The sequence below is a fragment of the Stigmatopora nigra genome, chromosome 2, assembly GCF_051989575.1.
Source record: "Stigmatopora nigra isolate UIUO_SnigA chromosome 2, RoL_Snig_1.1, whole genome shotgun sequence".
Classification (NCBI taxonomy): domain Eukaryota; kingdom Metazoa; phylum Chordata; class Actinopteri; order Syngnathiformes; family Syngnathidae; genus Stigmatopora; species Stigmatopora nigra.
In genome coordinates, this window is record NC_135509.1 from 12,684,310 (window position 1) to 12,707,216 (window position 22,907).

At 42.8% G+C, this 22,907-nt stretch overlaps 3 protein-coding genes across 5 annotated transcripts; all 3 read right to left on the bottom strand.

The window, feature by feature from the left end:
- Positions 1 to 308: 308 nt before the first annotated feature.
- On the bottom strand, positions 309 to 4,051 carry aqp9a (aquaporin 9a). The gene is made up of 6 exons (XM_077736966.1): positions 3,879 to 4,051; positions 3,510 to 3,636; positions 2,711 to 2,848; positions 2,379 to 2,497; positions 1,528 to 1,745; positions 309 to 1,142 (listed from the first exon to the last, which is right to left on the bottom strand). The coding sequence occupies exons 1-6, from the start codon at positions 4,032 to 4,034 to the stop codon at positions 926 to 928; spliced, it is 975 nt and encodes a 324-aa protein (XP_077593092.1). The 5' UTR covers positions 4,035 to 4,051; the 3' UTR covers positions 309 to 925.
- A 513-nt stretch (positions 4,052 to 4,564) lies between these two features.
- LOC144210322 (cingulin-like protein 1) lies at positions 4,565 to 13,082 on the bottom strand. Of its 3 annotated transcripts, none has more exons than XM_077736956.1 (19): positions 12,980 to 13,082; positions 10,845 to 11,661; positions 10,608 to 10,672; positions 9,739 to 9,844; positions 9,569 to 9,664; positions 9,350 to 9,498; positions 9,123 to 9,264; positions 8,833 to 9,045; positions 8,384 to 8,590; positions 8,182 to 8,286; positions 7,933 to 8,085; positions 7,691 to 7,861; positions 7,388 to 7,540; positions 6,886 to 6,975; positions 6,119 to 6,202; positions 5,650 to 5,774; positions 5,474 to 5,582; positions 5,247 to 5,410; positions 4,565 to 4,982 (listed from the first exon to the last, which is right to left on the bottom strand). In XM_077736956.1, the coding sequence occupies exons 2-19, from the start codon at positions 11,631 to 11,633 to the stop codon at positions 4,907 to 4,909; spliced, it is 2,997 nt and encodes a 998-aa protein (XP_077593082.1). In that variant the 5' UTR covers positions 11,634 to 11,661; positions 12,980 to 13,082; the 3' UTR covers positions 4,565 to 4,906. The 3 variants fall into 3 exon arrangements, with proteins under 3 accessions (XP_077593082.1, XP_077593066.1, XP_077593074.1); XM_077736940.1 differs by having other exon boundaries at positions 10,608 to 10,699; XM_077736948.1 differs by having other exon boundaries at positions 10,608 to 10,699; positions 12,891 to 13,020.
- A 770-nt stretch (positions 13,083 to 13,852) lies between these two features.
- LOC144191886 (transcription factor 12-like) lies at positions 13,853 to 22,229 on the bottom strand. The gene is made up of 12 exons (XM_077710932.1): positions 22,045 to 22,229; positions 19,828 to 19,924; positions 19,254 to 19,396; positions 19,065 to 19,188; positions 18,764 to 18,834; positions 18,295 to 18,391; positions 18,125 to 18,198; positions 17,123 to 17,293; positions 16,368 to 16,485; positions 16,133 to 16,283; positions 15,498 to 15,727; positions 13,853 to 15,431 (listed from the first exon to the last, which is right to left on the bottom strand). Exons 1-12 carry the CDS (start codon positions 22,111 to 22,113, stop codon positions 15,289 to 15,291), a joined length of 1,488 nt encoding a protein of 495 aa, XP_077567058.1. The 5' UTR covers positions 22,114 to 22,229; the 3' UTR covers positions 13,853 to 15,288.
- Positions 22,230 to 22,907: the final 678 nt, after the last annotated feature.

Consider the following 22,907-nt stretch of genomic DNA (forward strand, 5'->3'; position numbering starts at 1 on the left):
AGTTTGTGTTAAAAGAACCTGATACTATATTAAAACTAATAAATTTGTAAGCCTGTGCATTTGTTTGCTATGCCGAGTTGATTTAATAAGTGAATCAGTTGGCAAAACTAGTGACAACAAATCCTTAAATACTGCTATGTTTGGAAATAATATTTGTTTAATTTGCTTTAATGTTAAAAATGCACGATTTGAGGGGGCGTCAACATGCTGCCAGCTCGTACGCTCATCACTACAATTTTCTGAACGGTAAGGATCTCATAAAACTAACTATTATATATTATAAATTAAAAATATATAATATTGTCAACTGGTTTGTAAAAATTTAATTCAAACAAAACAGTGAAAGGCAGGAATGCATGAGGTACACTTGAGAAAATAAAACAAAAAACGTTTTAAAAAAAGAAAACTTAAACGACCACAAATGAACAGAATCATACCGCATAGCAGACTGCCATTGACAATTATAGACGTCAATTTGTTTTGACTGGGGCGGCTGGCATTGAGTAATCATCTTTTTCCAATTAACTGCAAAAGACGTCCAGTCCAATTCTGGCCTCCCAGCCAGGCAAAATGGATAGGACATCAATTGCCGTCAATAGCAGCCAATCAGTTTATAACATCTGAAGTACAGTACCATATTCACACTCATCTATTCTTTGGACTTAAATTGATGAGTAGATGACTCATTTTATGCACATTTGGGCAAAGAAGGTGTAACTACAATCTATAATGCCAGGAAAAATCCTTATGTGCTGAAGCCTTGCTTAGCCACGTCATTCTAATCCGGGCATTTGATTTAGTAGAATGTATTTCAAAGTTTCAAATTGTTTAGATCAATGTCGATCAGCTCCATATAATCTATATTTTTCCCACATAAACCTAATGGCTTTCAGATTTGTGTCATGGCAGCAAATGCCACTGAGTTTTAACTCATGGTGATCATCTCATATTTGTCCTTCAGACTGCAGTCTTCGTCCTCCTCATCTTCATCTTCCTCCTCCTCCTCGGCCCCCTCCTCTTGGGGCTTCTCGGCCTCGCATCGGGGATGATGAAGCTCGATGAGCAAGTAGTACAGGACGGCCGCCACCACGGCCCCAACCATGGGGCCCGCCACCGGGATCCACCACCAGTAGTCTGCCGTGCTGCGTAGAGACCCACACGGTAGGTGATCATTTCGGAGTTTGTCATAGATCGAACAACAACCACGACAATCGATCGCGTCTGTTGAATGCATGTGACGTTATATAATCAGCCAACCATGCTCGTTGCCTAATCATCTATTTCAATCGATACATTTGTTTTTCATTACCGGTTTGCACGTGCTTAATGCTGGACATTGATACAGCATTTAAAACTCTGTTGTTATATTACATTTCAGCTTATAGTATGCATAGATTTCAGTCCCCCACTTCAGCCATTCAAAATTGTTTTTAAAAATGTGCCTTCAATGGTAGTTTAAGTCTGGAAAAAGTCCAAAATGGGGTGAGTCATAAGGTACAATTGCCATGAAATTCCAAATGCAATCACCTGAAAACCTCCATCCCCCATCCGGCTAGAGCGGTGAACAGTCGGGGTCCCAGGTCCCTAGCGGGGTTTAAGGGGTAGCCACAGTTGAGTCCCATAGACACACCGATGGCCATGATGATGAGTCCGATAGCCAGTGGCTCGACGCCTTTTGGTGCACCGATGTTTCCGCCGTCAATGATGGCCAAGATGCACACAACTAGCATGCCAGTGCCCACCACCTGCAAGGAGGAAGATATACAAACCATTTGACTGCTTCAAGCTTATTTTTGTGAACATTAAGATAGTTTCATGACAGTCTTAAATACTAGAAAATGCTCCGGATGCCCAAAAACGCTTTGAAGTCAAACTTCATTTGAGTCATTACTGGTTCATTTCCATCCCAATGTAGACTAAAATCACAAATGTATTTGATTTTTAGACTTTTGTAAGCACATGGCTATTCATGAAAAGTGATTTAAAAACAAACAAATGTTTGCATCAGCCAAGTGAGCATCCATTGTTTGGATAACCAGGAAAAGTAGTTGCAAAGTATCTAAACTGACGTGAGTGGTTTTTAACACTTTGTAACCCTGCTGTGTTATCTTTGGATCAGTGCACTAAGTTAACAGATGGGAAAATAGTGTTTGTATAGATCCGACCGGAAGGTGAATGTCAGGAAATGGCCCATTCAACCTCAAAACTAAGCCGAACAAAAGAGGGGGTTGTTCCTAGACCAATCAATGATTGGCTCAATCAATTTGCGTCACCGACATTTCTGCGTTTTTTTTGGGGGGGGGGGGGGGGGATTTGGAGACCGACTGAGATTAAGGACGTAATAGTCATGTGATTGGGCCATGGTGATGTAAATTCACCTGGTCGATGAACCCTCCGAGGACGGACAGGTGCCTCGCCGGGTAGGATGCGAAGATGTGACCTGTCGCATTGATTCCCGTCACAGACAGAATCCCACTGGTGAAGTCCATGAAAGCATCTGTGAATATTCGGAGTGGTTTTACATTTCAAATCTTCCACTTTCTTTGCCATTGCAATAGAACACTTGACAGTCCCACCCACATCATTCAGTGTACCATTGTCCATTACATATTCTGAGATGTGAACCCCAATTTTGGGGGGAAACTGCCTATTTTAGTTAGTTTTTATATTAAACCAAACACTTTCTGACTTATTAGGCATGTAGGCTCACCATAGTATAATCCAAATACTGCAGCGGCTCCCGCAAATGCGCCGAGAAACTGAGCAATGACGTAGAAAGGAAACTTCCAGATCTTCAGTTTGCCAAGGATGACCATTGCCAGGGAGACGGCGGGGTTCACGTGGCCCCCTTGGATGGAAAACACAGGCCAAAATGAGAAAGGGGTGCTTTTTGTAACCACATTAAAGGGTACTCTTTTAACTCATTGGCTGCCATTGATAATGCCACATTTATTTTTTATTCACGTTTTATCTATTTATAATTTTCTTTATTAAAAATAAAAAAAGTGAAAATAATAATTTCAAAAAAGATAATCAAAGCCATAATCTAATTATAAGTCTGGTGTAGTGAGTAAGTCGTGAAGGCTTTTACACAAAAGGTCAAGATGCAAAATGTGATGTCAATGCACATGTACGCCAATTTTTATGGGGTACGAGATTTTAAAATACCACAAATCTCATATTTTAAGGATTAATACATTTAGGCTTACCATGTAAAATCTTTATTTATTTAACTATTAGGCCCTGCGGTAAAAATGGCAAACTAATGGCGTCACAGTGATCGATACTCGCAGGACATTCAGCGCCGCTGGTTACGGACGACCCCGGAAAGGTTGAATTAGGCCTGGCACCACCAAATCAATGGTTAGCGCACGCTCATTGACCTCATGGCCGCACGGAGATGAACCACCATTCATCTGTCTGACGCTTTTGCATACGACTAACAACCCATGTGAACATCCATTTTATGTTTGTTTCACTGAAAGAATTCCTAGTTTTTGGTTATTTACCTGATACTCCACCGGCCACGTAAACCGCCATCATCAGTCCAACGGAGAAGCCAATGTGCACGGTGAGCGGCTCGCCCAAAGAGTTTCGACTCAGAACCGTTTGAGCAACGGAGCCGCAGCCAAACAACTAAACCAAAAAGAATATGAGGGAAAAAATACATACCGCTTCCTATTGTTATGTCATAAAGCATATCATATACTCACTAGGCCCCATAGACAAATTAGACATTTTTCTAATCATATTTGTATTTATTTTGTGAAAAAAAATGTGTATTGAACTATACCGAGCCAGCGTATCATTTAAAACACAAATGATTGGGAAACTTTATAATATTTTAAAACGAATAATTAAAGCAAGCTAGTACTTACAACCAAAACAAAGGTCCCCAGGAATTCTGCCAGGAATTCCTTGAATATTCCATGTTTGATTGCACAGTGTTTCCTCATCCTTTTCTCGTGTGGTTCCAAAGATTGCCCGCGCTGACTGCTATCATTAAAATTGGCTTGCCGCGGAGTGGATGGCATGCCAGTGGCCTCTGCCTAAATTCAGCCATTCAGCGGGCAGAATTGATCCGCTCGCACAACCATCACAATTTCCAGTAACGGAGAATGACACGTGTGGTTGGTTGCGAGTGTGTCGTGACTGCCTGTTTGAATGATTATCACCATGTGGAAGCTGGGTTTTGTTTTTTCTCAGTTTCTAACTGGGGGGGGGGGGGGGGGGGGGGGTACAGTAACAGCATGTAACATCAAAACATAACCGTTAAAGATAATTCAGATAAAATCTGCCTTTTTATTTAGGGAAAAAGTTCTATTTCCTTCTTTTGCATGATTTTCTGATATTGTGGTGGCCATTTCTCATCCAAATATATCATGATTAGCTTTCAAAGAGAATTGATATATTTATTCCAAATATTTTTTCTTGATAACTTTTTGGAGTTGAAAAGCCAAAAAATCCAGGAAAATGTTCATCCGCACTTTTGTTTATGTTCAAACAGCTGTTTTGCGGAGGTTGATTATTTTGATTGATTAGGAAAAAAAAACACAATCTCTGATTTCGGTACTCATTCTTTTTTTATTGAGAAATATGTGATCTTTAGTAGTATTTTGTTGTTGTTGTGATAAACATGGAGTCAATATACATGATTTACTTTTGCGGCCCACTCGAAATGTTGTGTTGGGCCGGATCTGGCCCCAGGCCTTGAGTTTGACACCCGTAGACTAAAATATTCATTTTGTAAAAGTCCAACATGTTAAATCCACTCGGTTGCATTTGGCACATTGGGTAAGTTACAAAGGTCGCCACAAGAGGCCAGTCTTCACACAATGCCAGAGTTACCAGTTGTTAATAGAATTACTGAAAAGAGCGTCCGATGAAGCCTAAAAGTGACGTCCCGTTAATCGGAACCCGTGTCATCTGGGCCGTCTCCGTCCTCCGCCACTTTAAACGTGTGAACTGATTTTCGTTTGCGCCTGCAGAAAAAAAAAACAGTCCAAATAATCTCAGAGCTCAGTCTTCCACTGCCATTGAGGATGATAGACGTCCAATTTTTGGCTCTTTTCATCCTTCCGCTATAGATTTAAATGCGTTCAATAAAAGTAGATGTGCAATCTGTTGGCACTATGGAAAGTGGAGGCGAATGAAGATTCGTTCATTTGCTTCCATTCTCTTATTGGCGATTGGACATCTGGTGGAGTTGAGCAGGACTTTTTCATGTTCAGAAGCGAGGGCCTCACCTCACGTCTTTCCTCATGGCGTCGATTTGTCCGTGAAGCTGCTCGTTGGCCTCGAGATGCTCCTCCAGCTCTCGCTGCAGCTTCTTCTTGGCGTGCTCCAGGCGCTCGATCTCTTCCTCGGCCTCGTCCATCTGCCGCTTGGCCGTCTTCAGCCTCTGAGTCAGCTGCGCAGTTCGCGGAGAGTCAGACGGGCGAGCTTGTTTGCGTGGCGACTCGCTATCACATACCTGGTCCCTGTGCGTCTGCAGGTTGGCGCGCTCCTCGTCGGCCTGCATTTTCATCTCCTTCACCTTGCGCTCCAGTTTGCGGTTGGCTTGCTGCAGGGCGTTGTTGTCCCTGGGGGGAAAAATCGGTGGAGTCGTCGTTGAAACGATTGGGCAAAATAGGTCCGAGGAGCGCTTACCTTTCTTCTCCTTGCAAGCGCTCCTCCAGTTCTTGAATGCGACTGTTGAGTTTGGAAATGAGAGAATCCTGGTTGGTCCTCTGCGAGTCTTCCAAATGAGACAGTCTGCTCTTCAGGTCTTTATTCTGACACAGGAAATGAAATGGAGAAATGTCCCAAATGAGAATGAATTCATCATCGTCATACTTGTCCTTCGAGTTTTCCTGCCGTCAGAAGCTTTTCTGTCTTACTGTGATCATTCTCATTTTTGTGTCCCTATTTTTGAGAGACATTGCAATTCCTTTGAGATTTTGTGGTCGTTCCGCCATCTTGCCAACTGGCTGTTTTTGTAGTATACTTTATTATACTGGCGGCTGTCTTCTGTTACTGTGCAATATGCTACTAGAAACAGTTACTACTGACTGTTACCTTGTGGGGGGAAAATGTTACCCAAAATATAATAGTGAATTGCATTTTTTTATTATCTTACCTGTCTATCCAAGCTTGTGTTGTCACACTCCAGATCTTGTCTGACTGCTCTCTCCTGCATCAACTCACTCCTCATTTGATCCACCTAATAAACGGCATGAACAGTACACCGTCAAATGCACTTCAATAATATAACACAGTCTAATGTAATCACATGCAACACAATTTACAATAGAAAAAAAGTGAGTGAAGTTGTGTATACATTTCTTAGATGAATGACAGTCTCAGTGAAAGCCAATAAAATGTTTATATAGTATCTCTTTTGCAACCTCCCTTATTAAGAAAACCCTCATTGAAAGAGTCCCTTTCAGCTGAGATGGAATTCATTAAAAAAAAGAGGAAATGCTGTCTAATCCTAGCAGCCTTTTCCTCTCTAATAACATTCAGAGGCCCACTGAAGGGAAAGTGAATCAGCAGCATACACAATAGTTGGCCGTTTTGTATCTTTGCACTGCACCCAAAACAGTGTTTTGTGTCAATTAGTCCCCAGTGCTTTGCATACATGAACCGTGGCCTACTTCAGCCAATAAAAAGATCCTATCCTTGCCGGAATAGGATAACAAAAGGAGCGGAGGCTGTACCTCAGCGTGGCTACAATGTGAGCGCAATGTATATAAAAACAATATGTGCAGCTGTGGAGAGATCGGAGCTTGCACATCTGTTCGTGATTGAACAATTTTATGATGAGCAGGTTGACCCTTGACAGAATCTTCTCAAATGAAGCAAAAAAGGCTTCGATGTAATATATACCATAGAATGTGAACTTGCCTGCTCTTTGGTTTTGTCCAATCGCTCCATCAGGCGATCGGCGGTATTGCGTTCATCGTTCATATCTTCCTCCAACTGACCGATGCGACCCTAAGAAAAAAAGAAGGTTAAAAAAAATAGGAATGAAGAAAATGTCCCTCCCAGGGCGTCAAGGATGGTTCAAGTATTCACGCTCGGTAAAAGGTTGGAGAACTTTTCTGAGTAAACAAAGGCTTCCTCGCTTGACGTGGAGTGTCAACACACTTGATGTCACTATGTAATGTTTTGTCATCAGCAAGACAAACACTGTCGAGCCGTGAGATGCTGCCGCGGTGGCGCCGTCCCGCCCGCGGAGAAGAGGTAAAGACAAATAATGGTGCCAGGACACAAACGCCTCGCGGCATGTGATCCCACACCCGTATAAAGTAGTCAGGTCATCTGAAAGCTGAATATCTGGAGGAAAAGTTACCCACGGCGAATAATTGCCACCCAAAAAAATCAACGTGTTCTGTAATTTGTTCACCTGGAGGAGTTTGACATGCCTCTCGCGCTCCTCTATCGTGCTTGCGTTTCTTTCCTCCAACTCTTCCACTTTCTCCTCCAGCTGTCGGGCCACAGACTGGGCCTGCTGCTGTTCCCCGTGACACCTCCGCAAATCCTCTTCCAGAGGGAGTAGCTGAGCACAGAACAAACACACAGTTAATGACAACTTTCTATCGTTGTTTAGTCGAGTTATTTGGTCGCCCGTTGGTGTAGCTCATAAGTGACTTGGACATACGATCCCACGTTTTAGACGAGTCAGCAAAATGATTTGCAAGGGCCACACCTCGTCCTGGAGCTTTTTGGCGGCCAATCGGGATTTCTCCAGCTCGGCTCCTTTTTCCTGCAGCTGTCTGCGCAGCTCGGTCAACTCCCTCTGACTCCTCTCTTTGGCCTCGTCGACCTGGCCCTGAAGAACATCTGTAGACGCTTCGCAGTCCTCCATGATGCTATTCATCTGAGGAGACAGATTTACAAGCGGGGAGGTAGACACCCCCCGATAAAGTTGAGTCGGGGTGGGGATGGTACCTTCCTCTGAAGTTGTTCCACCGTCTTGTCCTGCAGCCGCCTCTCATCCTCCAGCTCGCTTTTGCACTTCCACAAATCTTCCGTTTGTTTCCGCTCCCCCCTGAGCCTGTCTTTCATGTCCCTGTGCTCGTGATTGAGTTTGCTCAGTTTACTCTAAAATAAGTGAAAAGACAACATTTTCAAAGCCAGTTCAAGATAACGAGTCACAAAGTGCCCCATTATTATTCAGATTTTTTTTCCCTCCTTTACTTGCACATCCTCTAGGCGAGTCAAAAGCAAGCGGTTGGACTGACACATTTCCTCTTCATTCCTCCTCACGTCCTGCAACGTTTCCTCCAACTGCTGCTTTTCCCTCTTTAGAACAAACAAACAGGAAAGGCAAAGATTGCATGACATCATTTAAAACGCTTTGAGAGGGCCTGAAATGACAAAGCAAATGAATAAAAAAAACCTCAAGCTGCTTGATTCGTTGCTCCTGCAACCTCTCTGAGGCTTTGGATTCCTGAACGCTGCAGCTCAGCTGATCCACCTTACTACTCAGTTCCTGCACTTTTCCCTTGAGTTGATCTCTTTGGCGGTTTAGCTCCTGCACCTTCTCCTTGGCAGCGTCGCTCTCCTCCAATGCGTCCACCTTCTCTTGGCCAAGCATGTTGTTGCTCTTAGTTAGGATAACAAATGAAGAATTGTGAAGAAGGACAATAGGAATGGATTGGACATGGAGGGGGAAATGCGGTTGGTTGTCAAAATAGTGCAACATTTTCTCTAGTGTCATTTCTAAATTTGAAGTTCTTCACTCTTCTTATGGGCTTCTTCATTATAAGATTGGAGTTATGAAAGTTCTGCTAAGTTTGGATTGCAATTCTGAATGATAAAATGAAAATAGTAAAAAAAAATCCCCACCTCTTTGGTCTTCTCCAAATCCCTGAGAAGATGTTCAAGCTCGAGTTCATATTCTTGCTTGAGAGCCGCAATGTATTTATCGTGGGTCTCCACTTCATCTTTGATGGCCGCCTTCAAGTCAGTCAGCTCCTTCCCCTGCTCTTGCAGAAACTCCTCCTGCTCCTCCTTCATCAGCAGCATCTCCTGAAAGTCTGTACGCAGCTGGGCCATTTCCTGAGACCAGTAACAAGTTCATTACAAACGATAACAACTGTATCTTCTCCTCCGCCATTGGCAAAGAGAGGCTTTACCCTCAAAAGGACTTCTTTTTCCGTGTTGATCAACTCTGCTTTCTTGGAATGATCCAGTTCGTCGTGCATCTCGGAGAGCTGCAGCTGGAGATCCTTCATCTGCGCTTTAGATCGTTCCCTCTCAGAGATCATCTGAGCCAAACTAGGAAATACGGGAGAGCACCAATCTTAATGACTCTTGATTGCTAGTCAGTTGAACAAAGATGTGAAGAATGGCTTCCAATTACTCTTCTCTGGCAGACTTGAGCTGCGCCTCGAGTTCTGTCAGTTTCTTCTTAAGTTTGGAGAGCTCGGCCTGACTCTTGGTCACCTCTTCCTGGAGCATCTTCTTGTCGTTTCGAGCTTTCTCACAGGCTTTGGCTAGTGTCTTTTCATTCTGGAGGACAAGGAAATACAAGTTTTAATGATTTGGGTATATTCAATAGGAGCAAAACTGCACCAAAAACCTTCATCTCAGTTTCCAGTTTTTGCTTCAAGTCACACACTTGTGACTCCAGTGCTTCCCTTTTCTCCAGCAGCTGCTTCACCTCTCCCATCTGATCCTACAAAAAAAGAAGGGATCGTTCAAACATCAGAGCAAGATTTGTCAAGAGTGACAACTGTGTCTTCCACTCACTTTCATCTCCTCCTCCACATTCTCAGCCGTTTTCCACTTGAGTCTGTTGATCCTTTCAAGCAGCAACTCCACTTTCCTTCTGGTGACCGACACTTCGTCTGTCGTCCTAAAAAAAGCCAGACAAATGCTCAATTAATATTCTGATCTGTTTGCGCAGGGATGAAAATGTTGGCCAGACTTTTGACCGAGCAGGCATGTTAAAATAAGTGATTGATCTTAAGGAAATTCCAAGTGAAAGAGTCATTTTATCAGTCAAGGCAAGATCACTCTGTGCATTCCTGACTCACTTTCCGTGTTTGTGTGAGCAGCTGTGCCAGAAATTGTGTTATCGCATTAAGTTACACAATAGTACGGTAAAATATGGAATTCTTACTTTTCTCACTATTGCTCCGTTTTTTCGACATTACCCTACCCCGTAAGGAAGTATTTTATTCTTGCGTTTCGCTTAGGTTTTTCTTCCTAATTTCATACTTAACAACGACATATGTGAGCATATTTTGACAGTAGATTTTCTAACGAATCAAGTTGCTCATAGCAAAATCTGATCCGGGAAGTGCCCCACCCGATCCTCTCCTGTTTTTGAATTCTTACATTTTTTTTTCCCCTCATGTACCCTCTTTTTTTTTTCATTTTTCCATTTAACGAATCCGGGCGCTTAGAGCAAAAGCTTCTCTGGCAAGCTCATCGCCACCCTGTCCTCTTGTCAATGGTTGTAACAAAAATGATGAATTTCCCCATAGGGAGAAATGAAGTATGACCAGCCATAGCATAGACGCAATCCATAATTTATTTCTTTTTTTCCACACTCAAATTAAGCACAAGGGCATAGAGAAGCTTCTAATTCTTTCTGCCAGTCACTAGTCACTCACCCTTCCTTGAGATAGGTGAAAAGCATTTGTTTTGCTGCGTCTTCCTTCGGGTTGACCGAGACCTGCTGTCCTTTCAGAAGATCAGGAGTGACCTGGTTAGAAAGCATTTTAAACTCATTCGTTGCCATTGATGGTAATGATGTCTTATCCATTTTGTTTAAGGAGGGCCGCCGGCATTTCCGAGTTTAAATGGATCGGACGTCTATTACCGTCAATGGCACTCAAACATGGCTTTACCTGAGCATCTCTTTCATCAGTTGCACTCACGCGGATGCCGTTCAATGATTCTTTAGATCTATGGACTGCTTTAGGTGTTTTGTTCTCTTGTCTATTGTTGGTCTCCCCACCCAAGAGTCGAGCCCGGGCCGACCCCGGAGGATACATCCCACCGGCACCCCCCTTCAGAGATAACGTCCCGCTGGACGAGGAGGAAGACGAGTCGGAAGCTCGGCCGCTATCCACGCTCCTTGACCTCCGCGTTTCCTCCGGGTCCAGCCTATTCCTAGGGCCGCCCCTTCCCCTGCGTTGGCTGTTGTTGAACTGGTTGATGAGTTTGCCCACGGACACGGAGGATTCCGAGTCAACGGAGTTTGGGGACATTGGGGGAAGGTGGCCCTCGGAAGGAGGGTTGTTCTGGTCGTCTGACGGGCCTTCTGCTGGAAGCGGAATCCTGGCTTTTGGCCGCTCGGCCGTTCTTCCCGGAAGGGTTCGCGACGGTTCCAGATACTTGAGGTTGTTGTTTCTAGGGTCGTACGGTTTCAGAATCTCTGGATGTTTCTGGTAATGAAACTCTAAAGAGGAACTAGTCTCATCCACAGATCTCCTCACCATACCCGGGTTGTACCCGGGCTGGTGAGTGACCACTGACACGTCTTTGTGGCTTTCTTCGGCAGAAGTGTTCAAAACTACAAAAGGCTGGCCTTTAATTCCTTGAACCTGGACCCGGACTCCAAACACGTTGTCATATCCGCCTCTGTGGCCGTGTGGGTCCACATAACTCTTCGGGGAGCCTGCTAGGCCGGCCATTGTGGCTCCTGCTGTATTATCAGATGTTCTAAGGGGGAAGCAAAGAATTAGAGTCCAAGAACCTAAATATCTATTGCTACATTTTGAATTGTATCCTAAATAGCGAGGAAATCAGTACAAACTTTCACGTAGACCCATATCAAATGAATCTAGACACAATTACAGAATCAACTTTAACACGTTTCTTCAGTATATTGGGCTCTGGGTGTCTTAGCTTTGATGAATGCTGATCCAGCGTGGGAAAACTGGCACAGATGTTTACACAACATTGGAGCACAGTGACATAGGGCTAGTGAAAGATCGCACCCAACGTGAGGACACTAGATGTAGTAGACAAGAGCTTGATTTTGCTGTTCAATGTAAAACAACTCACTCTGTGTGTTAATGACACTGTCGTATTGTACCGGCAACACGGTGCCAAAGGCATGACGACAACTGACCGAGGTCTGCGGGGTGGCGTCACCCGACTGAGCAATATATGTCAATACAGACGTCAACGCTGAGAAGCATTGTCATTGTTATCGTACTTGACATACTGAAATTTAGTTTGATCATCTTATGAAATCAAATAATACATCCAAAATGACGTATATCCTTCAGTCTGATAATGAGTCTACACTTCTGCCATACGTATTACTTTTTTTATACCGCTAGCCTCACAAGGGTTGCGGGGGTGCTGGAGTCTATCCCAGCTATATATAATAACATATAAAAAAAAACACAATAATTGATTAAAAACATGTATATACTATATTTTTAGATCTATTGACCACATATACTATGTAGTAATTACATTTTTTCATAAAAAGGTAAAATAATGTATTCAAAAGTCTTTTGTCAGGTTAATTACCTTTATAAGTTAATTAATCCCTATAGTTGGTTAAATGAAAAATATAAAAAGTTAAGTGATATCTTTTGGGGGGAAAATGACATGCTGAGAACATTCTATTTAAAAAAAAATCCCCAAAACATACTTCATGCAGCAAATGAATAGAATAAAGTTATTCTTGGAACAAGACAAAGTCATTATCATTCAAATGAACCATCGTCATCTTTTTCAACGTTATTTCCCATGAACAACTCCTGCTTCCATATCGTTATCATTACGGGGATGGGCAGGGTCTCTGCTTGCCGGGACAGGGCGCCTTCAAAACGGATAGAGAAGCAGTCCGTCCCCGAAAGCAGGCTGCTTGGAACGGATGGGTGAAGGGGAGGAAAAAAACAACAATCGTATTCACCGATATTCTTTAAACTCACCACAAGCATGCAGCAGAACGCAAACGACTGGTTGGTTGTTGTTCTCTCGTTTTTTAAAAGGTAAAAGAGTCAAAATTAGAGGAACGTACCCGCCGTGAGAGTGAGTTGAATCCTACCGAGAAGACGGCCTGCCTTTGCCCAACGAGGCGTTCACGGACGCCTCAGTGTCCGACATCCGAGTGTCACGTGACGAAACACCGCCGCATGAAATTCTTGTTTGAAATCACAAATGCCAAAACGAAAGCAGAAAGATTGCCTGCCAATAGAGATGATTAAAATTGACATATTTCGGATGACTAAAGTGTCAAGTTAAATTGGGATTTCAGTAAAAAAAAAAAAGATGACATTAGATCAGATTAGAGAAAAAGTTATTATAGAAAAATGAATTGAAAGGAATAAAGTTTTCAGAAGGAAATTGTATTTATTGAAGAAAAAATATGTCAGGGTGAGTAGTTGTAATCTCATCAGAATCGTAGGAGCAAGAGTCATATTTCTGGAAGATAAAGTCAACATTTGGAGATAGAGATATCAGATTTTTAAAAATGATTTTCAAAAATACTATATTTCATACTCAAGCCTTTCAGTTATGAAAAGCTAATATTCTCTAACAAATAGAACTAAATTCCCTCCCTTTGAATCGTGTTTTGTTCACAAATATACTCGTATGCTAATGTATTCATTCCTATATGGGTATTTTAAAAAAATCTAATTTAGCTGATATGTTAAATTAATTTCCATTTAACTTTTCAGTGGCCAAAAGCCAGGTGAGGAAAACTTTTTGTTTGTTTGTTTTTATAGACAGCTTACATTCAAAATCCAGCATTTGTATATTTTCGCAATCCATTTTTCAGTATCAAGTATTTCAAAGGGCAATTGTAGAAACACTGTCTAGATGTCAAGTGTGCAATAATTGTGCTCTAGAGTAAAGAATTGTCTTCAATTAAGAGGTAAATTGTCCAAAAACAATTTGCCATGCATACTTTAGTGTTAGGATGGTCAATTTCCAATAATAACTGTAAAATAAGAACAAGAACAACATGTATTGCTATATGAAGAAACAAGCCACCGGGCTACTTTAAACCGTTCACATACTGTACACGACATTATAGCAGTACTTTTCATGACTGTGAGATCATTTTCAAAAATACAATAAACGTCATGAAGCTCAACACAAATCGTGTCTAAAACTGCACAGAAATGTCTCCTTTTGTAAAATCAGAGCGACAAAAGCATTTACAGACTTTCGTATAAAAGATAAGATAACTTAGAAAAAGAATGTCCTAAACATGCAACATTTGGCTAAGGGGGTGAAAGCCGTTTTTTTTCCGTTTTGTTTTTTGACCACCAGTGTTGTTATTGTATTACAGTGCTAAAATACAAATCAAAGAACAGCTTCCATAGATGAGACGCTAATTTAAACATTCTTGGAGAACTGCTCATTCACAGAATGGTCCAATTCCGGAAACTCACGCCACGCACGCACACAAAAGAGTAAGTTGCAAACATCCAGAAAAAAGATAATAAATACAGCCTCCAAAACACGTACAAAACTGCAAGTTACAATGCATTTGTCTGTTTGAAGAATACTTTTAGGCACAAAGTTAGAAGTCAGTCGTAGGAGTGATTGTTCAAGTGCCAATGGAAGGACGCGGGGGGTGAATGAGCATTTTTCAGTAGCCAGCCATGGCCATAGACATCCAATTTATTTCCATCGTCACAGTTGAAACGGAATGGCTGCCGACTTGCCGTCAATGGTGGCCAATGACATTAATGCTTATAATGCTTATAATGACTGGCGGTGTGAATGTTTTGGGAACGTATTTGGGTTAAAGGGAAAGACAACTAGAGTAAAATGTACTTCATGTGAAAGGGAAAATGATTTTTAAATACAAATCAAAAATGGTATTCCTTGAGCCATACACAGAATTTTAAAGTAAAAATGTGAGCCTATTTTTAGTCATGCAGAAGACTAATGGGGAAATTAAGTAGTATTAAAGCAGTGCTAGAGGTAGTGTCGACGTGACGCTCCTATTGGTGCGTTTGGGACTCGGCTCTTTCCATATTTGACCTCCCAGATTAGCTAAGAGCCATTTGCCGCCATCAAAACAGCCACATATGGCTCCCGAGCCTTAGGTTCCCTAACCCTGAAGTATATGAATGTCAACTATGCTAGGTTGTCTTGCACATTATAAACATGTTGTCTTTTCCTTTACATTAGCTTTTACCTCAAAAGGCGGTAGTGCATTTCATTTAGGATTTCCCCTTAAAACGGTGCCTGTACGTATATCCTCCCAACCACCCTTCAACACTGTTTCACCAACCAAATGTAATTTAAAAAATATACGGTCCTGTTTTGGTCCACAGCGGTTGAGGGGGGCGACGTTGACCACTTGGAGCTTCAGAGATGGGCTATGGGATTGGCGTGGTCGCTCAAACCGGGATGAAACGCCACGTGCATGGACTGCGGATCCGTCACGATGGCTGACACTTTCTCCTCTTCTCTCCTCCGCAGGCAAGCCGCTTTGGGGTTGAGGTTCCTCTCTGAGAATGGACCAGCGCTTCAGTCGATTGCAAGACCGGAGCCTCGTCTCATCCTGGTGCGCTCACCTCTGACTTGTTGCTCCAGGCTGAGGATGACGGAGACGGCCTGGTGCAGCACCAGTAACTTGGTCTGCGGCTTCTCGCTTTTCAGGTGCAGCTGACACATGTGGCCCAGCTCTTTGAAGGCCTCGTTGATGTCGCGCACGCGGAGACGTTCCCGAGCGTTGTTGGCCATCCTCCTCTCCCGCTCTCGCTCCGCCTTCTGCTCCGGACTCAAGTCTTCGTCCTCGTGGATGCTTCCAAATCATAAGGTAAGCGATAAGTTTAGTCGGGTAAAAGCAGGACTATGTTAATAATGAATCAATTGTTTAGACACTTTGTTTTAACAATTGCCAAAATATAATTTTTTGTGCCTTGAATTTACAAAGATTTTGCTATCATATTTTTCATTGATATTTATTTTCAAAAAGGGAAAACAGTAAAAAGTCATATATTTTATTTGATTAATTTCATCTAAAATATTCTCGTTAAATTTATCCCCATTAATATTTTTCTTGTTTTATTAAAAAAACATGTATTCATTTAAAAAGGGGGAATACAGTTCACAGAAAAAAGATGAGACTTAAGCAATGTAATTTGACATCGAGTTGACTGCCCTCTACTGGTTCCCAGAAAGAGCATATTAGGGGGGGGGGTTCTACCTGTCCCTGTTGCTGTTGTTGTCATCATGCATCTTAAATTCGTTCTCCTCGTCTGATTTCTGACTGTCGGAGCTGTGACCGGTGTGCATCATCTCTTCCCTCTCGCCGTTTTCCGTCTTGAGCTCCGTATTTTCCGAAATTCCCAAATTCCCTGCGAGGGGGGAGAGAAGGTCAATCCCCGTCACCGGCCCCAAAACCCAAAACACCCCGATTAAGCGGTGACGCCAAAAATCACCTCTGCATTCACCCGGAAGGGGCTCCAGCACGGCGCCCAGTCTGGAAGAGTACGGCTGTGCGTTCTGCGTGCGGCCCTGGAAGCCCGAGTGGTTGTTATTCATGGTGACAGCCTCGACCTTTGCGGCACACAAAGAAGTGGAAGTGATAAGAACCATATTTACAGTATGTCTTCACAATGAAAATCCCTTCAATAATAACACCCGGCAGCAAAGAAAAACAATCTGTTGTTTTAGGTTTGCTATCCTTTAGATAATTTATGCACAATCCCAAACTAGTCTTCAATTTAATTTCTCCCGAGTGGACCCATTTACTGTTATTACCTCATGTATACAACAAGCTAGTATATGCGTAGTATGAATATTCTAATGTTAAAGAAACATTGCAGCCATTACTGTATCTTTCATATTTCACTGTAAGTCAATATACCTTGTGGTTGATCAATTATTGCGCCAATATTTTATGATTAATTATCACATCCAAAGTTTGAATGTGTAATAGCACTCTTCCTCGGAGAAGGAGTATGCTTTCCCAAATCCGTAAGGGAAAAAACAGGCCATATCTGAGTTATACCCTGTCGGTCGGAGCACATGTTTAGTACACTTCCTATGCAAGGGTGACGTGTCTCCCCTCTGGCCCATTGTGTTCCGTTTCCTATTTTTCTGATAACAACGTAGTGGGGGTAGAGTGTACTTTACACGCTAATGTTAAATGGATTATGTAGAAAAACAAAGCTTAAATGCTTTAAAGTCTAACCATAGTTGGGGTGTGGCAATTGAGCACGCCAGCGGGGGTGGGTCGGCCGTGGTGGTTCTGGTTCAGCAAGCCCTGTATGTCGGGGGGCAGGCCGGGCACGGGACCCACCGCGTGGTTCCTTAAAACGTGAATGACGTCGTCCAATCTGTCCAGTCTGTCCTCTACCTGAGACTGTGAGGAAGAACATTTGCTTCAATTGATACCTCAGTGTAGCAATATATACACTATGGCAATATAATGAAGTACATTTTGACAGATTTGTATTATCTTCTTAAGCACAATAACAGTATAACAATATTCCAGTTTTATCTATGTAAAATCATTGAGGAGCAATATAGATTGTTTAAGTCAGAAAAATAGCCGAATGGTAAATGGTTTTTATATTACTGTATTTGGCGGACTCTAAATCACAATTGGATACTCGACACAAATGCAGAAAATGTGCAATGAATGGGGGGAAAAAACACTGCATATGTTGCACTGCCTTCTGGGGGAGGGGTTTAATTTTATCAGTGACCTCGCGCAAACATTACAATAATAATAATAATAATAATAATAATACAGTATGGAACAATAGGCTAATGTATTGTTCAAGTAATATGAATAGTAGAAGTATCAGTATTGAAGGATCCAAAATTGTCCTTAGATTGCAAGCACAAATGGTTGTTTTTGTCATTGTGCCCAATGATTAGCTGGCAAACATTACGGGTGAAGCTTCCTGCCCACAGTGAGATGGGATTGGCTCCAGCACCCTCATGCGGATAAGTGGTACAGAATATAAATGAATATCTCTCTCTCTTTATACGCATATAGCGTAACTTTTGGACCAAATGCCACCAACCACATAGTAATAATAATAATTTTCCATAAATAAGTTGCACTGGACTGACTGTAAACCACAGGGTTCAAAGCGAGGTTTAAAAAATGGCAGTTTAGTCTGAAATGTTGTTGTATATAAATATAAATACAAGGCACCCCCCTATTTTTTCACTGTGTTCTTACCATGGATATAAGTGAGGACTCATAATGCGGCGAAGCAGGTGTCTGCACTGAATTGCGGTTCCACATATTGGTTCCTGTAGCGAGCAAAGAAAACTTCAAATACCACAGCCCAGCAAAAAGCAGCACCGTCCCACCGGGGGGAGGCCGATTGTAGTCGCTCGCCAGTTTACCTGCGGGTTCGTTGGCATTGGCCAGAGGGGACGGGGACCTCACAGGCGTGGACGAGCTGGAAGGGAAACTGCTGCTGGTGTGATCGGGGGAATAAATCTGGCAACAGACGTGGAAAGAGAAGAGGAGGAGGTGAAGGAGGATGAGAAGGAGGAGGAGTGGGTGGGTGGGTGGTTGGGTGGGTCGCGGCCATGGATCATTTTAAAAGCGCTTGTCATTTCTGCAGCTGCCTCCTTTAGAGCGGCCTCATAATCCAAACTCACTCATCAATTGTCCTTATATTACTAGTCAGCAGCTAATAAAAAGTCTAAGAGTAGTAGCCCTTTGCCGGTATTTGCTTGGGATGCTCCTGCCAGGAAAGACTTCTGTTTCCTGTTCGCATGGCACCCCTGGGAGCCCCGTATTCATTTTTACGGTCTCGTTTGGAATGTTTGATTGTGAGGGAGAATCGGTGTGGTGAAATATACTTACAGAAGCCAGAGCTTTGCCCAACGTATCGCCAGTCTGCGACCCTCCAGACATGCTTGTGCGGGTCCCTGACACTGAAACACAGTGGAATATGTTCAAATGATGGCTAGTGGTAACATTGCAATCTAGTTGACAATTTCATATTTTCAATTCACTGCCTGCCAGAATTAATAATAATAATACACATTAAGAATAATAAGGAAACACATTAATGACCTTATCATATTGAATTTTGTTTCATAAATTGACATTGGCGTCCAATCTGTCTGTACTGGGAGTTGCACTGAAAAGTAACTGGGCTCACCTATGGAGTTGTCCGTGGTGTTGATGGACGGCGGATGTGATGACGCATTGTTGCGGTGAAAAGTGGACATGGGAGGGAGAGCCCTGTTCAAGTCTGCTGCCATCGCAGAGTGCGAAGAATAGTCCTAAATGTGAGAACAGGCCTTTGAATATAAAAGAGCATTTGTGACATGCCGCTTGTAAATCTCACCAGGTGGCTGTGCGTCGGCGGCAGAGCGCCGTAGTTGCCCGCCTGCGTTTGGTGGCCGCCGCACGATCCCAGCGCACCTTCATAGCCGTGCTGGTTCAGCCCGTTTACGGCACTCCAGATGTCGGGCAAATTGCCGGTGCCCTCTAAAATGGATGACAATATGTTACACGTAGTACTTGAGCGGCATCTCAAGCAGATATGAAATTCCAGAGCAGACTGTTGGGGTGTCACGCTGATTAAGCGTTATTTATCACTTGCGCACTTTTAATTCTCTTTAGATTCAATGGCAGCCTTTACAACAACAAAAATTAAAATCCCTGTTTGTGCAATTTTTTAGTTTATTGTATGTCAATGATGTTTGTGTTGTGACAGGAATTTGATAGGGGAGAACATGGTTAGTTGTCACATGGTTAGTTTTTTGTTAGACTTGCTATAATTCGGCCACCTGAGGCTGTTGTTGTTAATTTTGGTGGTTCATGTTTAAAAAAAACAAACGTATTTGGCCAAGTCAAAACAACAGAATGGGTTTATGGTAGCTTTGAATAGATCTTTAGCCGTCATCATTTTTGCTTACCAAAAAAAGTGCTGGCAAACACATTGCTGGAGGCCTTATTGGACGGATGGAAAGATGAGTTCTGGTCCATGTCGTCGTTATCAGACTGCCCGTAAATCTAAAAAAAAAAAAAAAAAAATTATAAAAGGGAGCCCTGAAAGCGCTCAAATATGGCGATGGGAAGCAACAGCGTATTCAAAACAAAGACAAGAGCGGATGCACACTCGACGCTGTTGCGTTAATCCGCGAGCTGCGGATCCGTGCGCCTCCTCATCCGGATTTGGGAACCATTCGGCATGAGAAATCCCTGCCCTAATCGTGATCGCTTGCGCCGGCCGGGATACAATTCCCTCCCTAATGAAATTGAGTTGCGGACCTCGACGAGGAAGCCGAGCAACAACCCGGCTGACCTCGCTGAACCCATTTTTATTGTAGTTGTCCAAGAAGAAATGAATTGAAAAAACATTGTCATTCACTCGCGATTCCACTCATGTTTGTTTACTCTATTGCACGGGACGCCACACACGAGGAGCGAGAGGTCTGGGCTGCACCTGCACCTCCTTCCAGTGCTTTGATGTGGCCCAGGAAATGAAAATGAAAACTCCCCGCGCAGCATCAATGGGGTGTCAGTTACCCGGACGACAAGTCCCGTAGAGCTGGCCATTAAAGACTCTCCTGAGCGTGTTCGTACGCACGCACGGAGCCGTGACCCCGGTTGGCACGAGTCCCATGGTGATTGCGGGCCAGGCCAAACAGAGAGAGGAGCCCCCGCCGACACCCGGGCCCGTCTGAGCCGCCGTGGGCAGCATATGGCCGAGGATAAAGCCAATTGTCCTCCTTACCATCAGCATAGCAGGCGACCCGTTAATAATGGTCCCACCCCCGCCCCAGCACGCCTCCTCTGGCCCCCGCCGGAGAGGAGGGCCGTCACCATGGCATCCTCTTTTAGCGTGCCATTGATTTAGAAATACATCAATCTTGGCGTCACCGACGATAAGGCACTTGGGTGTTGTTGTTGTTTTTTGACAGCAATTAAAAGCACTTGAGTTGGATAAGATTTGGATGAAAGTGTGTTAGGACATTTTGCTCCATTCAACAAGAATTTGTTTAGTTTTTTTTCTTGTTGGGGATTCATAGTCATAACAATGGTCATAACAAGGTTATTTTATAGTCAAGTCATTGAAAAAACACAGTTGCATTGAAAATATTTTGATGTTGATTACGTAGTAACTTTGGCACGTCGTCACCTGCAGCGCTGAAATTAAGTAAACACGTCGACAAGCGTTACACTCTTCTAACAGCTTTAATTCCTTGCCTGCCGTTGACAGCGATCGACGTCTAATCCGTTTTGACTGGGAGGGGTGGGAAGCTATTGTATCACGCTTTCATACCCTGATCTTTCTAGTCCTCCATCTTGAAGTCTATCGGCGTCAATATACAGTTAATATTATTGACTGAAACATGATATTTTAATGTCCTCTATTGCTGTCAATTGCAGAGAATGCGGTAAAGCCAATAAGAAATAATAATAATGTGCTTGGGAAAAATGATTATATCAATTATATCAATTTTTAGTCATCCAGGTTTATTATAGTTAGGAAAAACAAATGGAATAAATCCCCAAATAATCCTATGAAGGAATTAAATTGAAAACAAGAAAAAATCAAAAGGAACAAATGAACCCAGAAAAAAAATGAAAGCCTTCTACAAGATTTGGCCACGGTATCACATCATCCCGTCAGATGAGAGGAATATTACTTGCTCGGCCACATGCAACCAATTTTCTTCCTCTGTGATCCATGATGTCTGGATATGGTTAGTCTCCACGAGATCAAAGCCCCCTTTGATAGCGGTGGAGGAAAGCAACTGGTCTAAATCAAATCCAAATAGCGATCTGCTTCGTGTCAACATGCTTGGCCCGTGCCAGCCTGCAGGAAAGCTTGCAGAGGCGTCCAAAACACAACTTTGTCAACATGCAAACGCCACAAGTGGGACTTATGTAGAGCTCCATTCCTCACCTGGATCCGAACTTATTCCTTTCCAGCAAAAAAAATAATCAAATAAAATTGAATAAAATAAAATACAATTAAATTAAATTAATTTAAAACAAAAACAGCAGCGGAACTCTCAACTTTATACAAATGTATTGTATTTCCCATTAGTGACGGACATCACGTGAACGCAACATCTCCAAAAGTGCGCATCAGCATCCGTGCAAACAGAAGAAAATGTACTCACGGGCTTCATGTTGTAGCCGTACATCAGCGGGTTGCTGCCTGCTCCTGAGATGGGGTGAGCACAATACATGTCGGCTGATATTTTTGCAGATTTGCTTGGCAGTACAGTCCACAAGATGCCGATTGTGTGACTCTCGACTCTCCGTGTACTTGCCTTCTCTGATCTTGCCTTGCTGCGAGTGCAGTTTACCCACAGATGACGCATGCAAATGAGGGCTGTACCATTAAAGGGACAGGAAGAGGGTGCAAGAGAGGATTTCGCTTATGCAAATCCCTTTTTTTCTCCACACACTCCTCTCTTTCACGTGTAACTACCTAAAATGGATGAGATGTCAGCATGTAGAATACACACTAAACAACCTTCATTAATTTTATTATCCTCACTGGGGTTGCTGGAGCCCATCACAAGTCAATATCAGGGAACTGTTTGTCAGCCAATCGGAGGGCATTAAACAGTGGTGTCAAACTTAAGGCTGAGGGGCCAATTTCAGGCTGCATGACAATATTTTTGAGGCAACAGTTTGACTTTAAGTTTGGTCAGCACGATTTTTACCCTCTCACTTATGGGTCTAACGTGCATACGGAATAAATTTAAAGGAAAATAATCAATTAGTAGAAGGATCCATTTAGAATTAGGAGTACGGAAAATGAATGAATCAATAGTACTAGTAAATTAAAATTTAAAAAAAACATGTTTGACAAAATATAGAAATATTTATTCTCCAGCACCCTGCTGGGAATATTATTTATTTATTTTATAAACACCACGTGATTTAACTTAACTTTTTGGGTGCCATTAACTAATCTATTTAAACTGGCAGGATCTGCAAGCGATCGAATGATCATAATTTGTTGTCAAAATGT

Bases quoted from the DNA above. Each gene is read 5' to 3' on its own strand.
- aqp9a (XM_077736966.1), bottom strand. From the start codon at position 4,034: ATGCCATCCACTCCGCGGCAAGCCAATTTTAATGATAGCAGTCAGCGC. The intron at 3,637-3,878 runs GTAAGTACTAGC...TTTTTGGTTTAG, and splicing joins TGGGGACCTTTGTTTTGGTT to TTGTTTGGCTGCGGCTCCGT. The intron at 2,498-2,710 runs GTGAGCCTACAT...GAATATTCACAG, and splicing joins AGTATTTGGATTATACTATG to ATGCTTTCATGGACTTCACC.
- LOC144210322 (XM_077736940.1), bottom strand. From the start codon at position 11,633: ATGGCCGGCCTAGCAGGCTCCCCGAAGAGTTATGTGGACCCACACGGC. The intron at 10,700-10,844 runs GTAAAGCCATGT...CTTTCTAACCAG, and splicing joins CTGATGAAAGAGATGCTCAG to GTCACTCCTGATCTTCTGAA. The intron at 5,583-5,649 runs GTAAGCGCTCCT...TTTTCCCCCCAG, and splicing joins CGCTTGCAAGGAGAAGAAAG to GGACAACAACGCCCTGCAGC.
- LOC144191886 (XM_077710932.1), bottom strand. From the start codon at position 22,113: ATGTATTGTGCTCACCCCATCTCAGGAGCAGGCAGCAACCCGCTGATG. The intron at 18,835-19,064 runs GTGAGCCCAGTT...ACTGTGTTTCAG, and splicing joins CACCACGGACAACTCCATAG to TGTCAGGGACCCGCACAAGC. The intron at 15,432-15,497 runs GTGAGCGCACCA...GTCCATTCTCAG, and splicing joins CCTGGAGCAACAAGTCAGAG to AGAGGAACCTCAACCCCAAA.